The following is a 20444-nucleotide window of genomic DNA, read 5'->3' as shown; positions in this document are numbered from 1 at the left end:
TGTATGCAAAGGCTATCACAGATCGCAACCACCTAGCAATAGTCTGCTTAGATGCAGGCCAACCAATTTTGTGTACGTCATACAGTACCAATAATGTGTCAGTCTTTCTGACACTCTTCACTCTGTCCACATATATGCGTAAAGCACGCACAACATCCAAAGTCTTCAACTTGTCCCCTTTCTTAGAACCCTCTGGGGGTTGAAACACAGGTAGAACTATCTCCTGATTTAAATGGAAGGCAGAGACTACCTTCGGTAAAAACTGAGGCACTGTTCTCAGAACAGCCCTGTCATCATGAAAAATTAAGAAGGGAGATTTGCATGACAAGGCTCCCAACTCTGACACTCTTTTAGCAGATGCTACTGCTAACAAAAACACTAGCTTCCACGTGAGAAACTTAAAGTCAGCCGACCTTAAAGGTTCAAATGGTGCCTTCTGAAGGCAATCCAAAACCAGTGACAGATCCCAAGGCGCTACTGGTTGCTTGTAAGGGGGTTTCAATCTGGATACCCCTTGTAAAAAGGTTTGAATCTCCGGCAAAATAGCTATCCTTTTTTGGAAATAGATGGACAAGGCCGAAATCTGCACCTTCAATGATTGAAGGCTTAGGCCCGATGAAAACCCATCCTGTAAGAATTCCAACATTCTTGATAGCTTGAAGTGAGATGTGTGAGCCTTTCGTCTCTCACACCATCTGATGTACGTCTTCCAGACTCTATAATAATTTGCCGAGGATACAGCTTTCCTGGCTTTTATCATAGTCTGTACTACTGCCTCAGAAAATCCTTTTCTTTTCAAAATGGCGGCTTCAATAGCCAGGCCGTCAAAATCAATCGATCGAAATCCAGGTGATTGAATGGTCCTTGTCTTAGCAGATCTGATCTCGGAGGCAGACGCCATGAGTCCACAGACAACCTCTGAAGTCTCGAGTACCAGGACCTCCTTGGCCAATCTGGGGCCACAAGGATCACCGGAACCTTCTGTTCCTGTATTCTTTTCAAAAGTCTCGCTAACATTGGTACTGGAGGGAATGCATAAAGAAGATCTCCCTGCCATTGAGTAGTCATGGCATCCACTGCCTCCGCTAGTGGATCCCTCGTTCTGGAATAGAACCTGGGCACTTGATGATTGAACCTGGATGCCATCAGGTCCACATCCGGAGTTCCCCACTTCCAAGTAATCTGTTGAAACACCTGAGGATGTAGGCTCCATTCCCCTTCCTTGAGCTCCTCCCTGCTCAGGAAGTCTGCTTCTATATTCTCTACTCCTGGAATGAATATAGCCGATACAGCTGGAACATTCTGTTCCGCCCATAGGAAGATTCTGGACACCTCCCACATGGCCAATTTGCTGCGCGTACCTCCCTGGTGATTCAGATACGCCACAGCTGTGGCATTGTCTGTCTGAATCCTCAAAGGGAGGTTCCGTAACCTGTCTCCCGCCAAGGAAATCACTTTCCAGACAGCTCTCAACTCCAAGATGTTTATTGGCAATACAGACTCCTCTGGCGTCCACAGTCCCTGCAGCCTGAGATCCCGGACTACTGCCCCCCAGCCCCTTAGGCTGGCGTCGGTAGTTACTACCAACCAGTCCCAGGTCTGTAATGACCGGCCCCACTGAAGGGAATCCACTTCTGTCCACCATTTCAAGGAGTCTAGAGTGTCCGAAGACAGCACTATCATCTCCGACTTCATTGTCAGAGTGTTCCCTGACCATGCTGACAAAATGTTCCATTGGAACACCCGAGAATGGAACCTGGCATAATGAAGCGTCTCGAATGACGCCACCATTTTTCCTAGGAGCTTGAGACACCTCCACACTGAGATGCTCGGAGCCCTGAGGATCTCCTGGACTAAGGTGACCAGGTCCCTGGCCTTTACCTCCGGGAGAAATACCCGGTGGAGATGGGTATCTAGAATGACCCCCAAGAATTGGAGTCTCTGTGATGGAACCAACTGAGATTTTTGCAAATTTAAAATCCAGCCGTGAACTTGTAAAAAACTGATGGCCTCTGCCAAGTGACCCTGAAGCATGGCTGCTGACTCGGCTTTGAACAGGAGATCGTCCAAATAGGGTATTACTGTGATTCCCCTGAGCCTCAACACCGCCGCCATCACTGACATTATTTTGGTAAATACCCTTGGTGCGGTTGCCAGCCCAAAGGGTAACGCCCGGAATTGTAAATGCAGGTCTCCTATAGCAAACCTCAACAGGGTCTGATGTTCCGGGTGAATGGGGACGTGCAGATATGCGTCCTGGACGTCCTGGACATCCATGGACGCCAAAAATTCTCCCTGGTCCAGACTCAGGATTACTGACCTTAAAGACTCCATTTTGAAATGGTCTACCCATAGATGGACATTTAAGGCTTTCAAGTTTAGTATTGGTCTGAAAGACCCGTCTGGTTTGGGCACCAGGAACAGCGTGGAGTAAAAGCCTTTCTGCCCTGGGAACCGGAATAACCACCCCTTTTTCCAAAAGGGAATGAGCCGCTCTCATAAGAGCTGTGCGAAGGAGCGCCTGTTTCGGCAAGGATGTGGGGATGAACCTCTTCGGAGGCAACCCTCTGAAAGGGATTTTGTAACCCTGGGTTATAACATCTAAAACCCAGGCATCCTGGTCTAGAGAAGCCCATGCGTCCCTGAAGTGTGTGAGACGCCCCCCCACCTTTATCACTGTAGGGCCCATCCCCTGACAGTCATGCGGAGGGTTTGTCTTCTCCTTTGGAGGCAGGCTTCTTATGGAAGGAGCCAAACTTGGACCTTTGAGTTTTGCCCCTAGAGGACTGAAATTTTCCCCTGAAAGACTGTCCTCGAAAGGACGCACCACCTCTAGGGGAGGGCCGAAAGGACGGCCTAAAAGCAGCGAATCTGGATGTCTGCTTTGCTGAGGGAGCCGGCAGAAATGTACTCTTGCCGCCCGTGGCTTGTTTTATAATCTCCTCTAGCTCAGAACCAAAAAGTAACTTTCCCTTGAAAGCTAACATTTCTAGGGCCTTCTTGGACTTGTCCGCTTCCCAGGCCTTAAGCCAGAGCACTCTCCTGGCATTAATAGAGACTGTGGACACTCTGGTAGCCATCTTAAGAGCTTCCTCCTCTGCTTCCACCGCATATTCTGCAGCGGCCTTAATCTTTTCTGCTATAAGCAAAGCACCAGGGTCAGCCTGCAGCATGGTGCATAATTCACCAGCCCACTCTATCATGGCCTTAGAGACCCAGGCTGAAGCAATAAGGGGACGTAGGGTAAACCCCACCCCTTCAAAAATAGCCTTGAGGTTTCCCTCCAGCTTTTTATCCACAGAATCTTTAAAAGCTGCACCGCCCTGTACAGGCAATACCGTAGCTTTGGATAAACGTGCCACTGAAGCATCCACCACAGGCACCTTTTCCCAGAGCTCAGCATGAGACTCTGGCATGGGGTACAGACTAAGGAATCTCTTAGGCATCTGAAGCCTCTTATCCGGGGTTTTCCAAGCCCCTTCCAATAATTCCTGCAACCCCTCATCTGAAGGAAAAGTAACAGCCTCCTTCCGCTGTCGCTTAAAAACACCCTTAACAGGAGTCTTATCCTCCACAGACAGTTTTAAAGCCTGTTTCACAGCTACAATAAGATCCTCTATACCAGCCGCAGAGGTCTCTTCAAAATCATCACCCTGATCCCAGGGGATGTCAGTATACGCCCCCTCCTCCTCATCTACCACAGTAGGCATAGCATAAGACCTTTTAGGGGTAACTGCAACATCATCCATTTTGTCCAGTATTTCACTGAACCTGTTGATCCCCTTAGCAGTATCCTGCATCACCTGAATAAGCGCAGGATCTGCCTGGGTAAGAGGCAAGGAGCCAGAAGACTGCTGAGATGATGGCATAGGTCTCTGTGATTCTACCAACACATCACTCTGCCTGTCCAGAAGCTGCACCAAAGCGTTTACTGACCTGCCTAGGGCACTGGCCCACGCAGGTTCACTCTGCTCTGCCCTATGGGGTTCACTGCCCATGGGTCTCACATCAGCGCAAGTAATACATAAGCCCCCCTTGGCCATCTGCTCAGGGACAAACTTTTGTGTGCAAACATTGCACGCGCTCAGTGCACTAAGGGCTCCCTCCCCCAAAACCACAGCCTGATGCTCAGACATGATGCAAGTGACAAATATCGATATACACAGTGCCAACAATGTACAAGCGTTTATACAGAGTCAATGCACCCAATCACTTATCTGTCTGTTGGTTTCAACTGCGGGGAAGCGATGCCCAGGAAATCCAAGTCACTCTGCCAGGATCAGTAAGCCAGCTCAGCTCCGCTGCAAGCGTTCTGAAAGGCGCCAAAGTCAGAGTGAAGGAAGAGACCAAAAGTCCCTGCTGCTGCGGGGTCCGTGACTTTTGGCGCCAACCACCCCCAGCCAGCCGCTCCTTAGGTAGGATTTCCTAGTTCCAGTGTCTCCCCCTCGACTGGGGACCACTTGGAACATGCCTGTCACAATGCTGCTGTCCTCTCATATAGGAGCTCAGCGTGTAAGCTCTGCATAAAATGGCCGCCGCCATCACGGAGCGCCTGTCCCCCATGATCCCCACCTAAACGTGGAGCCGGTTTCAGGATACTCCGGAGCCCAGGCAGCCTCTTAATAGAGGCTGAAAGCGCTGCACAGGGAGGCCAGACAGCGTCTCCCCTGTGCACAGTGAACTGACAGGACGCGCTTCTGTCAGCTCCTGCTGCGCTAGCAGTGTGAGGATTCACTATGAGAATCCTCACACTGTGCCTACCTAGCTAGGGTGAAAGTTAATAAAACAATAAAAATTCCCTAACTACTCTATTTCTTCGGCTGCTCCTGCAGCCCTTTAGAATAGCACCCACTCCAGTGGGCACCTAACACGAACTGAAGAGTCCGGGATGCAGTAGGGGAGGAGCCTACCCTCTAAAGCTTTAGGATAGGTGCCTGGCTCCTTCGGACCCTCCTACATCCCAGTGTTGAGCTGTGTCACCAGGACCATTGAAAGAGAAAGCATTCATTTTGTGGACACTCTGAGTAGTGTCCTACATAGCCTGCAATAAGGCAGGGTCGCCTTGAGAGGGGGGAATGGAGCCAACAGAAGGCTGTGAGGGTGAGAGTGGCCTAGGAGATCTAACCAACTCATCCCTCTGTCTTTTTAAAGCCTGTACCAAGGCAGACATAGACCTTCCCAGGGCAGCCGCCCACGCAGGTTCAGGCTGCTCAGACCTCTGGGCTTGTGCCGCACTGGGTACAGATTTGCATGCAAGGCACAAATCCCCATGGTCCATCTGTTCAGCAGTTAAATTAACCCCACAACATTTGCAATTAATTAATATTGCAGACGCTCCCTCCCCAAGAACAGCAGCACTACACCTTTCTGTCATAGAAAACTCTGCACAGTGTGGGGAAAAAGGGTGCCAGATCAGAGTGAAGGAAGAGACCAAGTCCCTGCTTCAGCGGGGAGGGAAGCTGTTTTTGTCGCCCTCCCCCTGCAAGCCGCTCCTACCATGTGTTTCTTCTGCCTTCCAGTGTCTCCCCTCAGATCAGGACCACTTGGAAGTGCCCAGCTGCGATGGGCTCCTGTAACAGGCTTCAACACCAAAGGAGTTCAGCCTGTAAACCCTTTCCAAAATGGTGGCCGCCATTGCAGGGGGTCCATCGCCCATGATCCCCCCCTAAGCAGGGAGTCGGCTAAGGACTCTCCCCAGGGCCCAGGAGACCTCTTTGTGAGGAGGTCAAAGTGCTGTGCTGAGGGACCAGACAGTGTCTCTCAGTGCACAGAGAGCTGACAGGACTCTTCTGTCAGCCTCTGCTGCGCTGTCAGTGTGAGGAAACTTTCCCTAGAAGCCTCACACTGTAGTCCTGCACTAACTAGGTGAAATATTAATAAAAAACAAACAAACCCCTAGCTACTCTAAAACACGGTTGCTTCCAGCAGCCCCTCAGCATAGCACCCACTCCGGTGGGCACCTAAAACGAACTGTGGAATGCTGGGATGCATAAGAGAGGAGCCTGCCTCTCTCAAAGACTTAGCTTGGCTTCTGCGGACCCTCCTACATCCCATAGTTGAGCTGTGTCACCAGGATGGACGAAAGAGAAACATACATACATGTAGGCATTATACACATGCAGGACACATACATACATGTGGTAATTATACACATGCAGGAAACATACATACATGTGGGCATTATACAAATGCAGGAAACATACATACATACATACATACATACATGTGGGCAATATACACATGCAGGACACATACATACATGTGGTCATTGTACACATGCAGGGCACATACATACATGTGGACATTGTACACATGCAGGACACATACATACATACATACATACATGTGGTCACTATACACATGCAGGGCACATGCATAAACACACGTGGTCAGTATACACATGTAGGGTACATTCATACATACATACACACATGGTCATTGTACACATGCAGGACACATACATACATGTGGACATTATACACATGCAGGTCACATACATACATACATACATACATACAGGTGGGCATTATACACATGGAGGTCACATACATACATACATACATACATACATGTGGGCATTATACACATGCAGGGCACATATATACATGCTCGTGGTCATTATACACATGCAGGACACATACATACACACATACATGTGGTCATTATACACATACAGGGCACCTACATACATACATGTAGGCATTATACACATACAGGACACATACATACATGTGGTCATTGTACTCATGCAGGACACATACATACATGTGGACACTATACACATGCAGGACACATCATACTTGCCTACTTTTGAAAACTAGTTTCAGGGAGATTATAGTTGGTAGTAGAATTTTGCACAGTGACCCATTGAGGGGGCATGTCATGCTCCACCCAAATGGTGTGTTCCATATATGGAGAGATTGTGAAAAGAGATTGTGACTGTGGCACCTAGAATTTTGGTGTGTACTGCTATATCTGAGAGGAATCTTTTAAAATGACTTATATCCAAATGTAGATGAGCCCCAAAGCAGTTAGTAAGAGCTAATATACTTGGTAAAGTGCTGGGAAATGGTGCTGATAATTCAATGTAAATGTATCTAGCTCTCATTCCTTTTTTTCCTTAAACATGTAACAGTGTAATGTGGGCTAGGTGTAATGAGATTGCTAGACTAATGAGGGAGAGAGGGAGACTGCTGTTGTTTCAGTGAGTCTCCTGCAGAATGCAGGAGGGTAGGCCAGTATGGGACACATACATACATACATGTGGTCACTATACACATGCAGGGCACATGCATACACACACGTGGTCATTATACACATGCAGGACACATACATACATACATACATGTGGGCATTCTACACATGCAGGGTACATGAATGGTGTAATGGTTAGCATTACTGCCTCACAGCACTGAGGTCATGGGTTTGATTCCCGCCATGACTCTAACTGTGTGGAGTTTGTATATTCTCCCCATACTTGCGTGGGTTTCTTCCGGGTACTCCGGTTTCCTCCCACAATCCAAAAATATACTGGTAGGCTAATTGGCTTCCAACAAAAATTAACCCTAGTATGTCTGTGTGCGTGTACATGTGGTAGGGAATATAGATTGTAAGCTCCACTGGGGCAGGGACTGATGTGAATGTTCAAATATTCTCTGAAAAGCGCTGCGTAATATGTATGCGCTATATAAGAAACTGCTAATAAATAAATAAATACATACATACATACATGTGGGCATTATACACATGCAGGGCACATACATACATACATACATACATACATACATACATACATACATGTGGGCATCATACACATGCAGGATACAGAACAGCCCCAGATGGCTCACTCACCTGATATCTGGATACGCTGTTATTATTTCTGACACTTCCAGACTGAGCAGCGATGGATCTTTAAGGACAAACAGTTTTTGGAGGGAGAGGATGAGGGGGACACAGACCGTGGAGCCTTCCAGCCCCTGCAGAAGAAGGGGAAACGAGGAATCACTGAGCAATCCATAACAGGTGATGATGCTATCTATCTATTAATATATACATATATTATATATATATATATATATATATATATAAATATATATATATAAATATATAAATAAATATATATATATATATATATATATATATATATATATATATATATATATATATATATATATATATATATATATATATATATAGAAATGGAAGGCCAGACCGAGCACATTCACTGATATGACAAGAGTGCTTCCTTTTTCAGAAGTATCTGCAGCTATCTCCAAATGAACCAGACCACTGTTCAGTGTCCACCAAACATGCGAAAAGATTAGGCCACGCCGAACGCGTTTTGTCATTGATAGACACACCCCTGACGAAGTCTAGCAATGATGAAACGCGTTGGGCGTGGCCTAATCTTCAATGCTGTGCTGTTTTGTCCCTGACCCACTGAAGCTCCACAGGCGGTGATACGGCTGGTCCCGGTCCGAAGCTGTCGGCGTGGTGCGGGGGTTTCATTCTAGCAAGCTGATAATTGTTAACTTATATGTATGTGAGCTTGATTCTCTTTTTAGTAAAAAGTTTTATTACTATGCTCATACTGCGCTCCCTCTCCATTTCTTTTCACACACACACACACACACATATATATATATATACACACACACATATACACACACACAGTTGTGCTCATATGTTTGCATACCCTAGCAGAATTTGTGATTTTCTTGTCTACACCTCTGACCTCTGACCACTGTGCTTTTCTTCACTGTACCGCCATGCCATAGCCCCCCCCCCCCCCCCTGGGCTCACTGCCACATGTCCCCTCATACCTTTCCCCGGGCACACATCCCCCTGTGCCATTCCCCTGGGCACACTGCTACACATCTCCTCGTACCTTCCCCCGGGCACACATCACACATCCTCCCCCCGGCAACACAACCTCCCCCACCCTGTACCATACCCCTGGGCACACTGCCATGCATTCTCTCATACCTTTCCTGGGGCACACATCACACATCCCCCGTGCCATCCCCCTGGGAACACACCCCCCCCTGTTATCCCCCTGGGCACCCCCCCCCTTACCATCACCCTGGGCACACATCCCCCCGTGCCATCCTCCTGGCCACACAACTCCCCATACTGTCCCCTTGGCAGCTTTGCCAAACTTCCCCCTTAACTTCCCCCCGGCTGCTCTGCCACACATCCCTCCGTACCGTCCCCATGACTACGCAACCCCCCTGAACCTTCCCCCCTGGCCGCTATGCCACACAACCCCCCATAAAATCCTCATGGCCAGACCCCCCATACCATCCCCCTGGGCACATATCCCCACCCCGTACCATCTACCTGGCCACATAACCCCCTGTACCTTCCCCGTTGGAGCAAAAAACCCTGTACCATCCCTCTGGCCACACAACCCCTCCCCCTCAGTACCATCCCCATTGGCACATATCCCCCAGTACTATCACACTGGGCACATATCCCCCAGTACTATCACACTGGGCACATATCCAACTCCCCGGACCATCCCCCTGCCCACACATCCCCCCCATACCATGCCCTTGGCCAAACATCCCCTGTACCATCATCCTGGTCCCATGGCAACATGTTCCACATGCCATCACCCTGATAACCCCAAGACCACAGAATCGGAGCACATTACCCTCATACCATTCCCTTGTCTTCAATATGACACCACCATACCGTCGCCCTATATGAACTGCGACACATCCCCCATGCCATAATTGTCCTTACCATTCTATGTAGGGAAGATCTCAGCTGTTCAGCATCCAAAGACATCCTTTCGGACATCTGCTGTCTCTCTCCACAGCTCCGACACACCAGCTTACTGTGCATATGAGCCTTGGCATACTCAATGGCAATCATCCGCTCAGTCTGTGCAAGGAGGTACTAGGGAACGGGACAGGTTACTGGTCTCTGTAATGGAGCAATTCTACCGTATTCACATCACACAGAAACGTCTGGTGTAACCATACATATGGGTGACACAGGGAGACAGGACATCTGGTCTAACCGATCATATGGGAGACCACAGGGAGCCAAGAAATCTGGTGTAACCATACATATGGGTGATCACAGGGAGACTGGACATCTGATATATCAATCATCTGGGTGACCACAGGGAGACAGGGCATCTGGTGTAACCATACCGAGACAAGACATCTGGTGTAACCATAAATATGGGTGACCACAGGGAGACAGGACATCTGATGTGACCATAAATATGGGTGACAACAGGGAGACAGGACATCTGACGTAACCATACATATGGGTGACCACAGGGAGACAGGACATCTGGTGTAACCATTCATATGGTTGACCACAAGGAGACAGGACATCTGGTGTAACCATACATATGGGTGACCACAGGGAGACAGGTCATCTGGTGTAACCATACGGAGATAGGACATCTGGTGTAACCATACATATGGGTGACCACAGGGAGACAGGACATCTGGTGTAACCATACATATGGGTGACCACAGAGAGACATGATATCTGGTGTAACCATACATATGGGTGACCACAGGGGGATATGATATCTGGTGTGACCATACATATGGGTGACCAAAGGGAGACAGGACATCTGGTGTAACCAATCATATGGGTGACCACAGGGAGACAGGACATCTAGTGTAACCATACTGAGACAGGACATCTGGTGTACCCATGCTTATGGGTGACCACAGGGAGACAGGACATCTCGTGTAACCATACAAATGGGTGATCACAGGGAAACAGGATATCTGGTATAACAAATCATATAGATGACCACAGGGAGACAGGACATCTGGTGTAATCATACGGAGAAAGGACATCTGGTGTAACCAATCATATGGCTGACCACAGGGAGACAGGACATCTGGTGTAACCATACATATGGGAGACCACAGGGAGCCAAGAAATCTGGTGTAACCATACATATGGGTGACCGCAGGGAGACAGGACATCTGTTGTAACCATACAGAGACAGGACATCTGGTGTATCCATAAATATGGGTGACCACAGGGAGACAGGACATCTGACGTAACCATACATATGGGTGACCACAAGGAGACAGGACATCTGGTGTAACCAATCATATGGGTGACCACAGGGAGACAGGACATCTGGTGTAACCATACATATGGGTGACCACAGGGAGACAGGACATCTGGTGTAACCATACGGAGATAGGACATCTGGTGTAACCATACATATGGGTGACCACAGGGAGACAGGACATCTGGTGTAACATACATATGGGTGACCACAGGGAGACATGATATTGGTGTAACCATACATATGGGTGACCAAAGGGAGACAGGACATCTGGTGTAACCAATCATATGGGTGACCCCAGGGAGACAGGACATCTAGTGTAACCATACGGAGACAGGACATCTGGTGTAACCATACATATGGGTGACCACAGGGAGACAGGACATCTGGTGTAACATACATATGGGTGACCACAGGGAGACAGGACATCTGGTGTAACATACATATGGGTGACCACAGGGAGACATGATATCTGGTGTAACCATATATATGGGTGACCAAAGGGAGACAGGACATCTGGTGTAACCAATCATATGGGTGACCACAGGGAGTCAGGACATCTAGTGTAACCATACGGAGACAGGACATCTGGTGTAACCATACATATGGGTGACCACAGAGAAACAGGACATCTGGTGTAAGCATACATATGGGTGACCACAGGGAGACAAGACATCTCGTGTAACCATACATATGGGTGATCACAGGGAAACAGGATATCTGGTATAACAAATCATATAGATGACCACAGGGAGACAGGACATCTGGTGTAATAATACGGAGAAAGGACATCTGGTGTAACCAATCATATGGCTGACCACAGGGAGACAGGACATCTGGTGTAACCATACATATGGGTGACCACAGGGAGACAGGACATCTGGTGTAACCATACATACTGTATGGGTGACCACAGGGAGACAAGACATCTGGTGTAAACATACATATGGGGACCACAGGGAGACAGGATATCTGGTATAACAAATCATATGGGTGATGACAGGGAGACAGGACATCTGGTGTAACCATACACATGGGTGACCACAGGGAGAGAGGACATCTGGTGTAACCATACGGAGAGAGGACATCTGGTGTATCCATACATATGGGTTATCACAGGGAGTCAGGAAATCTGGTGTAACCATACATATATGGGTGACTACAGGGAGACATGACATCTGGTGTAACCACATGTAGACAGGAAATCTGGTGTAACCAATCATATGGCTGACCACAGGGAGACAGGATGTCTGGTGTAACCATACATATGGGTGACCACAGGGAGACAAGAAATCTGGTGTAACCATACATATGGGTGACCACAGGGAGACAGGACATCTGATATACCAATAATATGGGTGACCACAGGGAGACAGGACATCTGGTGTAACCATACGGAGACAGGACATCTCGTGTAACCATACATATGGGTGAATACAGGGAGACAGGACATCTGGCGTAACCATACATATGGGTGACCACAGGGAGACAGGACATCTGGTGTAACCATACGGAGATAGGACATCTGGTGTAAACATACATATGGGTGACCACAGGGAGACAGGACATCTGGTGTAACCATACATATGGGTGACCAAAGGGAGACAGGACATCTGGGGTAACCAATCATATGGGGGACCAGAGGGAGACAGGACATCTAGTGAAACCATACGGAGACAGGACATCTGGTGTAACCAATCATATGGGTGACTACAGGGAGACAAGACATCTGGTGTAACCATACATATGGTTAACCACACGGAGACAGGATATCTGGTGTAACCATACATATGGGTTACCACAGGGAGACAGGACATCTGGTGTAGCCAATCATATGGGTGACCACACGGAGACAGGACATCTGGTGTAACCAATCATATGGGTGACCACACGGAGACAGAACATCTGCTGTAACCAAACCTATGTGAAACCATACGGAGACAGGACATGTGGTGTAACCATATATATGGGTGACCACAGGGAGACAGGACATCTGGTGTAACCCTACATATGGGTGACTATAGGGAAACAGGACATCTGGTATAACCATATATATGGGTGACCACAGGGAGACAGGACAAATGGTGTAACCAATCATATGGGTGACCACACAGAGACAGGACATCTGGTGTAACCAAACCTATGTGAAACCATATGGAGACAGGACATGTGGTGTAACCATACATATGGGTGACCACAGGGAGACAACAAATCTGGTGTAACCATACATATGGGTGACCAAAGGGAGACAGGGCATCTGATATACCAATCATATGGTTGACCACAGGGAGACAGGACATCTGGTGTAACCATAAGGAGAAAGGACATCTGGTGTAACCATATATATGTGTGACCACAGGGAGACAGGACATCTGGTGTAACCATAAGGAGAAAGGACATCTGGTGTAAGCATACATATTGGTGACCACAGGGAGACAGGACATCTGATGTAAGCATACATATGGGTGACCACAGGGAGACAAGACATCTGGTGTAACCATACATATGGGTGACCACAGGGAGACAGGACATCTGGTGTAACCATACATATGGGTGACCACAGAGAGACATGATATCTGGTGTAACCATACATATGGGTGACCACAGGGGGACATGATATCTGGTGTGACCATACATATGGGTGACCAAAGGGAGACAGGACATCTGGTGTAACCAATCATATGGGTGACCACAGGGAGACAGGACATCTAGTGTAACCATACGGAGACAGGACATCTGGTGTTACCATACTTATGGGTGACCACAGGGAGACAGGACATCTGGTGTAAGCATACATATGGGTGACCACAGGGAGAGAAGACATCTCGTGTAACCATACATATGGGTGATCACAGGGAAACAGGATATCTGGTATAACAAATCATATAGATGACCACAGGGAGACAGGACATCTGGTGTAATCATACGGAGAAAGGACATCTGGTGTAACCAATCATATGGCTGACCACAGGGAGACAGGACATCTGGTGTAACCATACATATGGGAGACCACAGGGAGCCAAGAAATCTGGTGTAACCATACATATGGGTGACCACAGGGAGACAGGACATCTGGTGTAACCATACAGAGAAAGGACATGTGGTGTAACCATAAATATGGGTGACCACAGGGAGACAGGACATCTGACGTAACCATACATATGGGTGACCACAGGGAGACAGGACATCTGGTGTAACCATTCATATGGGTGACCACAAGGAGACAGGACATCTGGTGTAACCAATCATATGGGTGACCATACGGCGATAGGACATCTGGTGTAACCATACATATGGGTGACCACAGGGAGACAGGACATCTGGTGTAACCAATCATATTGGTGACCACAGGGAGACAGGACATCTAGTGTAACCATACTGAGACAGGACATCTGGTGTACCCATGCTTATGGGTGACCACAGGGAGACAGGACATCTGGTGTAAGCATACATATGGGTGACCACAGGGAGACAAGACATCTCATGTAACCATACAAATGGGTGATCACAGGGAAACAGGATATCTGGTATAACAAATCATATAGATGACCACAGGGAGACAGCACATCTGGTGTAATCATACGGAGAAAGGACATCTGGTGTAACCAATCATATGGCTGACCACAGGGAGACAGGACATCTGGTGTAACCATACATATGGGAGACCACAGGGAGCCAAGAAATCTGGTGTAACCATACATATGGGTGACCACAGGGAGACAGGACATCTAGTGAAACCATACGGAGACAGGACATCTGGTGTAACCAATCATATGGGTGACTACAGGGAGACAAGACATCTGGTGTAACCATACATATGGTTAACCACACGGAGACAGGATATCTGGTGTAACCATACATATGGGTTACCACAGGGAGACAGGACATCTGGTGTAGCCAATCATATGGGTGACCACACGGAGACAGGACATCTGGTGTAACCAATCATATGGGTGACCACACGGAGACAGAACATCTGCTGTAACCAAACCTATGTGAAACCATACGGAGACAGGACATGTGGTGTAACCATATATATGGGTGACCACAGGGAGACAGGACATCTGGTGTAACCCTACATATGGGTGACTATAGGGAAACAGGACATCTGGTATAACCATATATATGGGTGACCACAGGGAGACAGGACAAATGGTGTAACCAATCATATGGGTGACCACACAGAGACAGGACATCTGGTGTAACCAAACCTATGTGAAACCATATGGAGACAGGACATGTGGTGTAACCATACATATGGGTGACCACAGGGAGACAACAAATCTGGTGTAACCATACATATGGGTGACCAAAGGGAGACAGGGCATCTGATATACCAATCATATGGTTGACCACAGGGAGACAGGACATCTGGTGTAACCATAAGGAGAAAGGACATCTGGTGTAACCATATATATGTGTGACCACAGGGAGACAGGACATCTGGTGTAACCATAAGGAGAAAGGACATCTGGTGTAAGCATACATATTGGTGACCACAGGGAGACAGGACATCTGATGTAAGCATACATATGGGTGACCACAGGGAGACAAGACATCTGGTGTAACCATACATATGGGTGACCACAGGGAGACAGGACATCTGGTGTAACCATACATATGGGTGACCACAGAGAGACATGATATCTGGTGTAACCATACATATGGGTGACCACAGGGGGACATGATATCTGGTGTGACCATACATATGGGTGACCAAAGGGAGACAGGACATCTGGTGTAACCAATCATATGGGTGACCACAGGGAGACAGGACATCTAGTGTAACCATACGGAGACAGGACATCTGGTGTTACCATACTTATGGGTGACCACAGGGAGACAGGACATCTGGTGTAAGCATACATATGGGTGACCACAGGGAGAGAAGACATCTCGTGTAACCATACATATGGGTGATCACAGGGAAACAGGATATCTGGTATAACAAATCATATAGATGACCACAGGGAGACAGGACATCTGGTGTAATCATACGGAGAAAGGACATCTGGTGTAACCAATCATATGGCTGACCACAGGGAGACAGGACATCTGGTGTAACCATACATATGGGAGACCACAGGGAGCCAAGAAATCTGGTGTAACCATACATATGGGTGACCACAGGGAGACAGGACATCTGGTGTAACCATACAGAGAAAGGACATGTGGTGTAACCATAAATATGGGTGACCACAGGGAGACAGGACATCTGACGTAACCATACATATGGGTGACCACAGGGAGACAGGACATCTGGTGTAACCATTCATATGGGTGACCACAAGGAGACAGGACATCTGGTGTAACCAATCATATGGGTGACCATACGGAGATAGGACATCTGGTGTAACCATACATATGGGTGACCACAGGGAGACAGGACATCTGGTGTAACCAATCATATTGGTGACCACAGGGAGACAGGACATCTAGTGTAACCATACTGAGACAGGACATCTGGTGTACCCATGCTTATGGGTGACCACAGGGAGACAGGACATCTGGTGTAAGCATACATATGGGTGACCACAGGGAGACAAGACATCTCATGTAACCATACAAATGGGTGATCACAGGGAAACAGGATATCTGGTATAACAAATCATATAGATGACCACAGGGAGACAGCACATCTGGTGTAATCATACGGAGAAAGGACATCTGGTGTAACCAATCATATGGCTGACCACAGGGAGACAGGACATCTGGTGTAACCATACATATGGTAGACCACAGGGAGCCAAGAAATCTGGTGTAACCATACATATGGGTGACCACAGGGAGACAGGACATCTGGTGTAACCATACAGAGACAGGACATCTGGTGTATCCATAAATATGGGTGACCACAGGGAGACAGGACATCTGACGTAACCATACATATGGGTGACCACAAGGAGACAGGACATCTGGTGTAACCAATCATATGGGTGACCACAGGGAGACAGGACATCTGGTGTAACATACATATGGGTTACCACAGGGAGACAGGACATCTGGTGTAACCATACGGAGATAGGACATCTGGTGTAACCATACATATGGGTGACCACAGGGAGACAGGACATCTGGTGTAACATACATATGGGTGACCACAGGGAGACAGGACATCTGGTGTAACATACATATGGGTGACCACAGGGAGACAGGACATCTGGTGTAACCATATATATGGGTGACCAAAGGGAGGCAGGACATCTGGTGTAACCAATCATATGGGTGACCACAGGGAGACAGGACATCTAGTGTAACCATACGGAGACAGGACATCTGGTGTAACCATACATATGGGTGGGATTCAGTATTGAATCCCGGCGGTCGGGATCCCGGCGTTCAGAATCCCGACGCCGGAATCCCGACAAGGGGGGGACGTGGATCGCCCCCCCTTGCGGGCTCGCTGCGCTCGCCACGCAGCGGGCCCGGTGCCTCGCTACGCTCGGCACGCTATTTTATTCTCCCTCCAGGGGTGTCGTGGACACCCCAGGAGGGAGAAAGTGTCGGCATTTCGGCGGTCGGGATTCCGGCGTCGGGATTCCGACCGCCGGGATCTTAACTGCATCCCTATGGGTGACCACAGAGAAACAGGACATCTGGTGTAAGCATACATATGGGTGACCACAGGGAAACAGGATATCTGGTATAACAAATCATATAGATGACCACAGGGAGACAGGACATCTGGTGTAATCATACGGAGAAAGGACATCTGGTGTAACCAATCATATGGCTGACCACAGGGAGACAGGACATCTGGTGTAACCATACATATGGGAGACCACAGGGAGCCAAGAAATCTGGTGTAACCATACATATGGGTGACCACAGGGAGACAGGACATCTGGTGTAACCATACAGAGAAAGGACATGTGGTGTAACCATAAATATGGGTGACCACAGGGAGACAGGACATCTGACGTAACCATACATATGGGTGACCACAGGGAGACAGAACATCTGGTGTAACCATACATATGGGTGACCACAAGGAGACAGGACATCTGGTGTAACCAATCATATGGGTGACCACAGGGAGACAGGACATCTGGTGTAACCATACATATGGGTGACCACAAGGAGACAGGACATCTGGTGTAACCATACATATGGGTGACCACAGGGAGACAGGACATCTGGTGTAAGCATACATATGGGTTACCACAGGGAGACATGATATCTGGTGTAACCATACATATGGGTGAACAAAGGGAGACAGGACATCTGGTGTAACCAATCATATGGGTGACCACAGGGAGACAGGACATCTAGTGTAACCATACGGAGACAGGACATCTGGTGTAACCATACATATGGGTGACCACAGGGAGACAGGACATCTTGTGTAACCATACATATGGGTGATCACAGGGAAACAGGATATCTGGTATAACAAATCATATAGATGACCACAGGGAGACAGGACATCTGGTGTAATCATACGGAGAAAGGACATCTGGTATAACCAATCATATGGCTGACCACAGGGAGACAGGACATCTGGTGTAACCATACATATGGGTGACCACAGGGAGACAGGACATCTGGTGTAACCATACATACTGTATGGGTGACTACAGGGAGACAGGACATCTGGTGAAACCATATGGAGACAGGACTTCTGGTTTAACCATATATATGGGTGACTAGAGGGAGGCAGAACATCTGGTGTAACCAATCATATGGGTGACCACAGGGAGACAGGACATCTGGTGTAGCCATACATATGGGTGACAACAGGGAGACATGACATCTGGTGTAACCATACATATGGGTGACCACAGGGGGACATGATATCTGGTGTGACCATACATATGGGTGACCAAAGGGAGACAGGACATCTGGTGTAACCAATCATATGGGTGACCACAGGGAGACAGGACATCTGGTGTAGCCATACATATGGGTGACCACAGGGGGACATGATATCTGGTGTGACCATACATATGGGTGACCACAGGGAGACAGGGCATCTGGTGTAAGCATACATATGGGTGACCACAGGGAGACAGGACATCTGGTGTAAGCATACATATGGGTGACCACAGGGAGACAGGATATCTGGTGTAACCATACGGAGACAGGACATCTGGTATAACCATACATATGGGTGGCCACAGGGAGACAGGACATCTGTTGAAACCATACATACAGTATATGGGTAACCACAGGGATACATGACATATTTTGTAACCATACATATGGGTGACCACAGAGAGACAGGACATCTGGTGTACCCATACATATGTGTGACCACAGGACATCTGGTGTACCTATACATATGTGTAGCCACAAGGAGACAGGGCATCTGGTGTAACCATACATATGGGTCCAATTGTAAACCGCAACGGAATATGCTGCGATATATAAGAAACTGTAAATAAATAAATAAATAAATATGGGTGACTACAGGGAGACAAGACATCTGGTGTAACCATACATATGAGTGACCACTGGGAGACAGGTCATCTGGTGTAAAGATACGGAGACATGACATCTGGTGTAACTATACATATGGGTGACAACAGGGAGACAGGACATATGGTGTATCCATACATATGTGTAAGAATGTAATTGGTGGAGCGCTAACTGGTTTAAATTAAATGGATAAATGACCGATTGGGTATTACATTAATATTTAATATATCATATCATAAAATAACAAATAAAATATCACAGTATAAGAGATCAAATCAATGTGACAGTATTCACCCCTACATGGGACCTGGGTGTGGAAAAATACGATAGGATAGTCTCACTTGTTCCTCGTGGTGCTCTCTTGTTTAGATGGAAATGCTGGATTGACAGCTGTCCATATACCTGGTTGTAGCCTGATTTTATGTATCAGATGACTTTATCAAAGGCATCTGTGGATGACGAAACGCGTTAGTCGGACACTTCCTACTGGACCCTGTGGATTACAAATATTGCTACACCAACTCTCGCTTGGACCAGCTCTCCTTCATCTGAATCAAGTTACTGGACTTTCAATAAGGGACACCACCACCTGCCAATATCTTGAAGCCCTCCATTCCGTGAGATGTGTGCGATCTTTCCTCACGAGGGGAGTACATAACGTCAGGCTACAACCAGGTATATGGACACCCGCCAATCCAGCATTTCCATCTAAACAAGAGAGCACCACTAGGAACAAGTGAGACTATCCTATCGTATTTTTCCACACCCAGGCCCCATGTAGGGGTGAATACTGTCACATTGATTTTATCTCTTATACTGTGATATTTTATTTGTTATTTTATGATATGATATATTAAATATTAATGTAATACCCAATCGGTCATTTATCCATTTAATTTAAACCAGTTAGCGCTCCACCACTTACATTCTTTTCCATTCCAGCGTTTGCTATATAGGGGCCTTACCACCC

At 47.6% G+C, this 20444-nt stretch overlaps 1 protein-coding gene across 2 annotated transcripts in view; it reads right to left on the bottom strand.

Annotated features, from left to right (window-relative positions):
* Nucleotides 1-20444, bottom strand: part of EXOC3L1 (exocyst complex component 3 like 1) — a 154426-nt gene that overhangs the window by 31352 nt on the left and 102630 nt on the right. For both annotated transcript variants that reach the window (XM_083165050.1, XM_083165051.1), the window contains 2 exons: nt 9748-9903; nt 7852-7976 (listed from right to left, as the gene is read on the bottom strand). In XM_083165050.1, the coding sequence (XP_083021176.1) occupies nt 7852-7976; nt 9748-9903 (281 nt within the window). The remainder of the gene's footprint in view (nt 1-7851; nt 7977-9747; nt 9904-20444) is intronic.

The sequence above is a fragment of the Crinia signifera genome, chromosome 11, assembly GCF_055691185.1.
Source record: "Crinia signifera chromosome 11, ASM5569118v1, whole genome shotgun sequence".
NCBI classification, from domain to species: Eukaryota; Metazoa; Chordata; class Amphibia; order Anura; family Myobatrachidae; genus Crinia; species Crinia signifera.
This window is presented reverse-complemented; position numbering and strand designations above follow the sequence as displayed.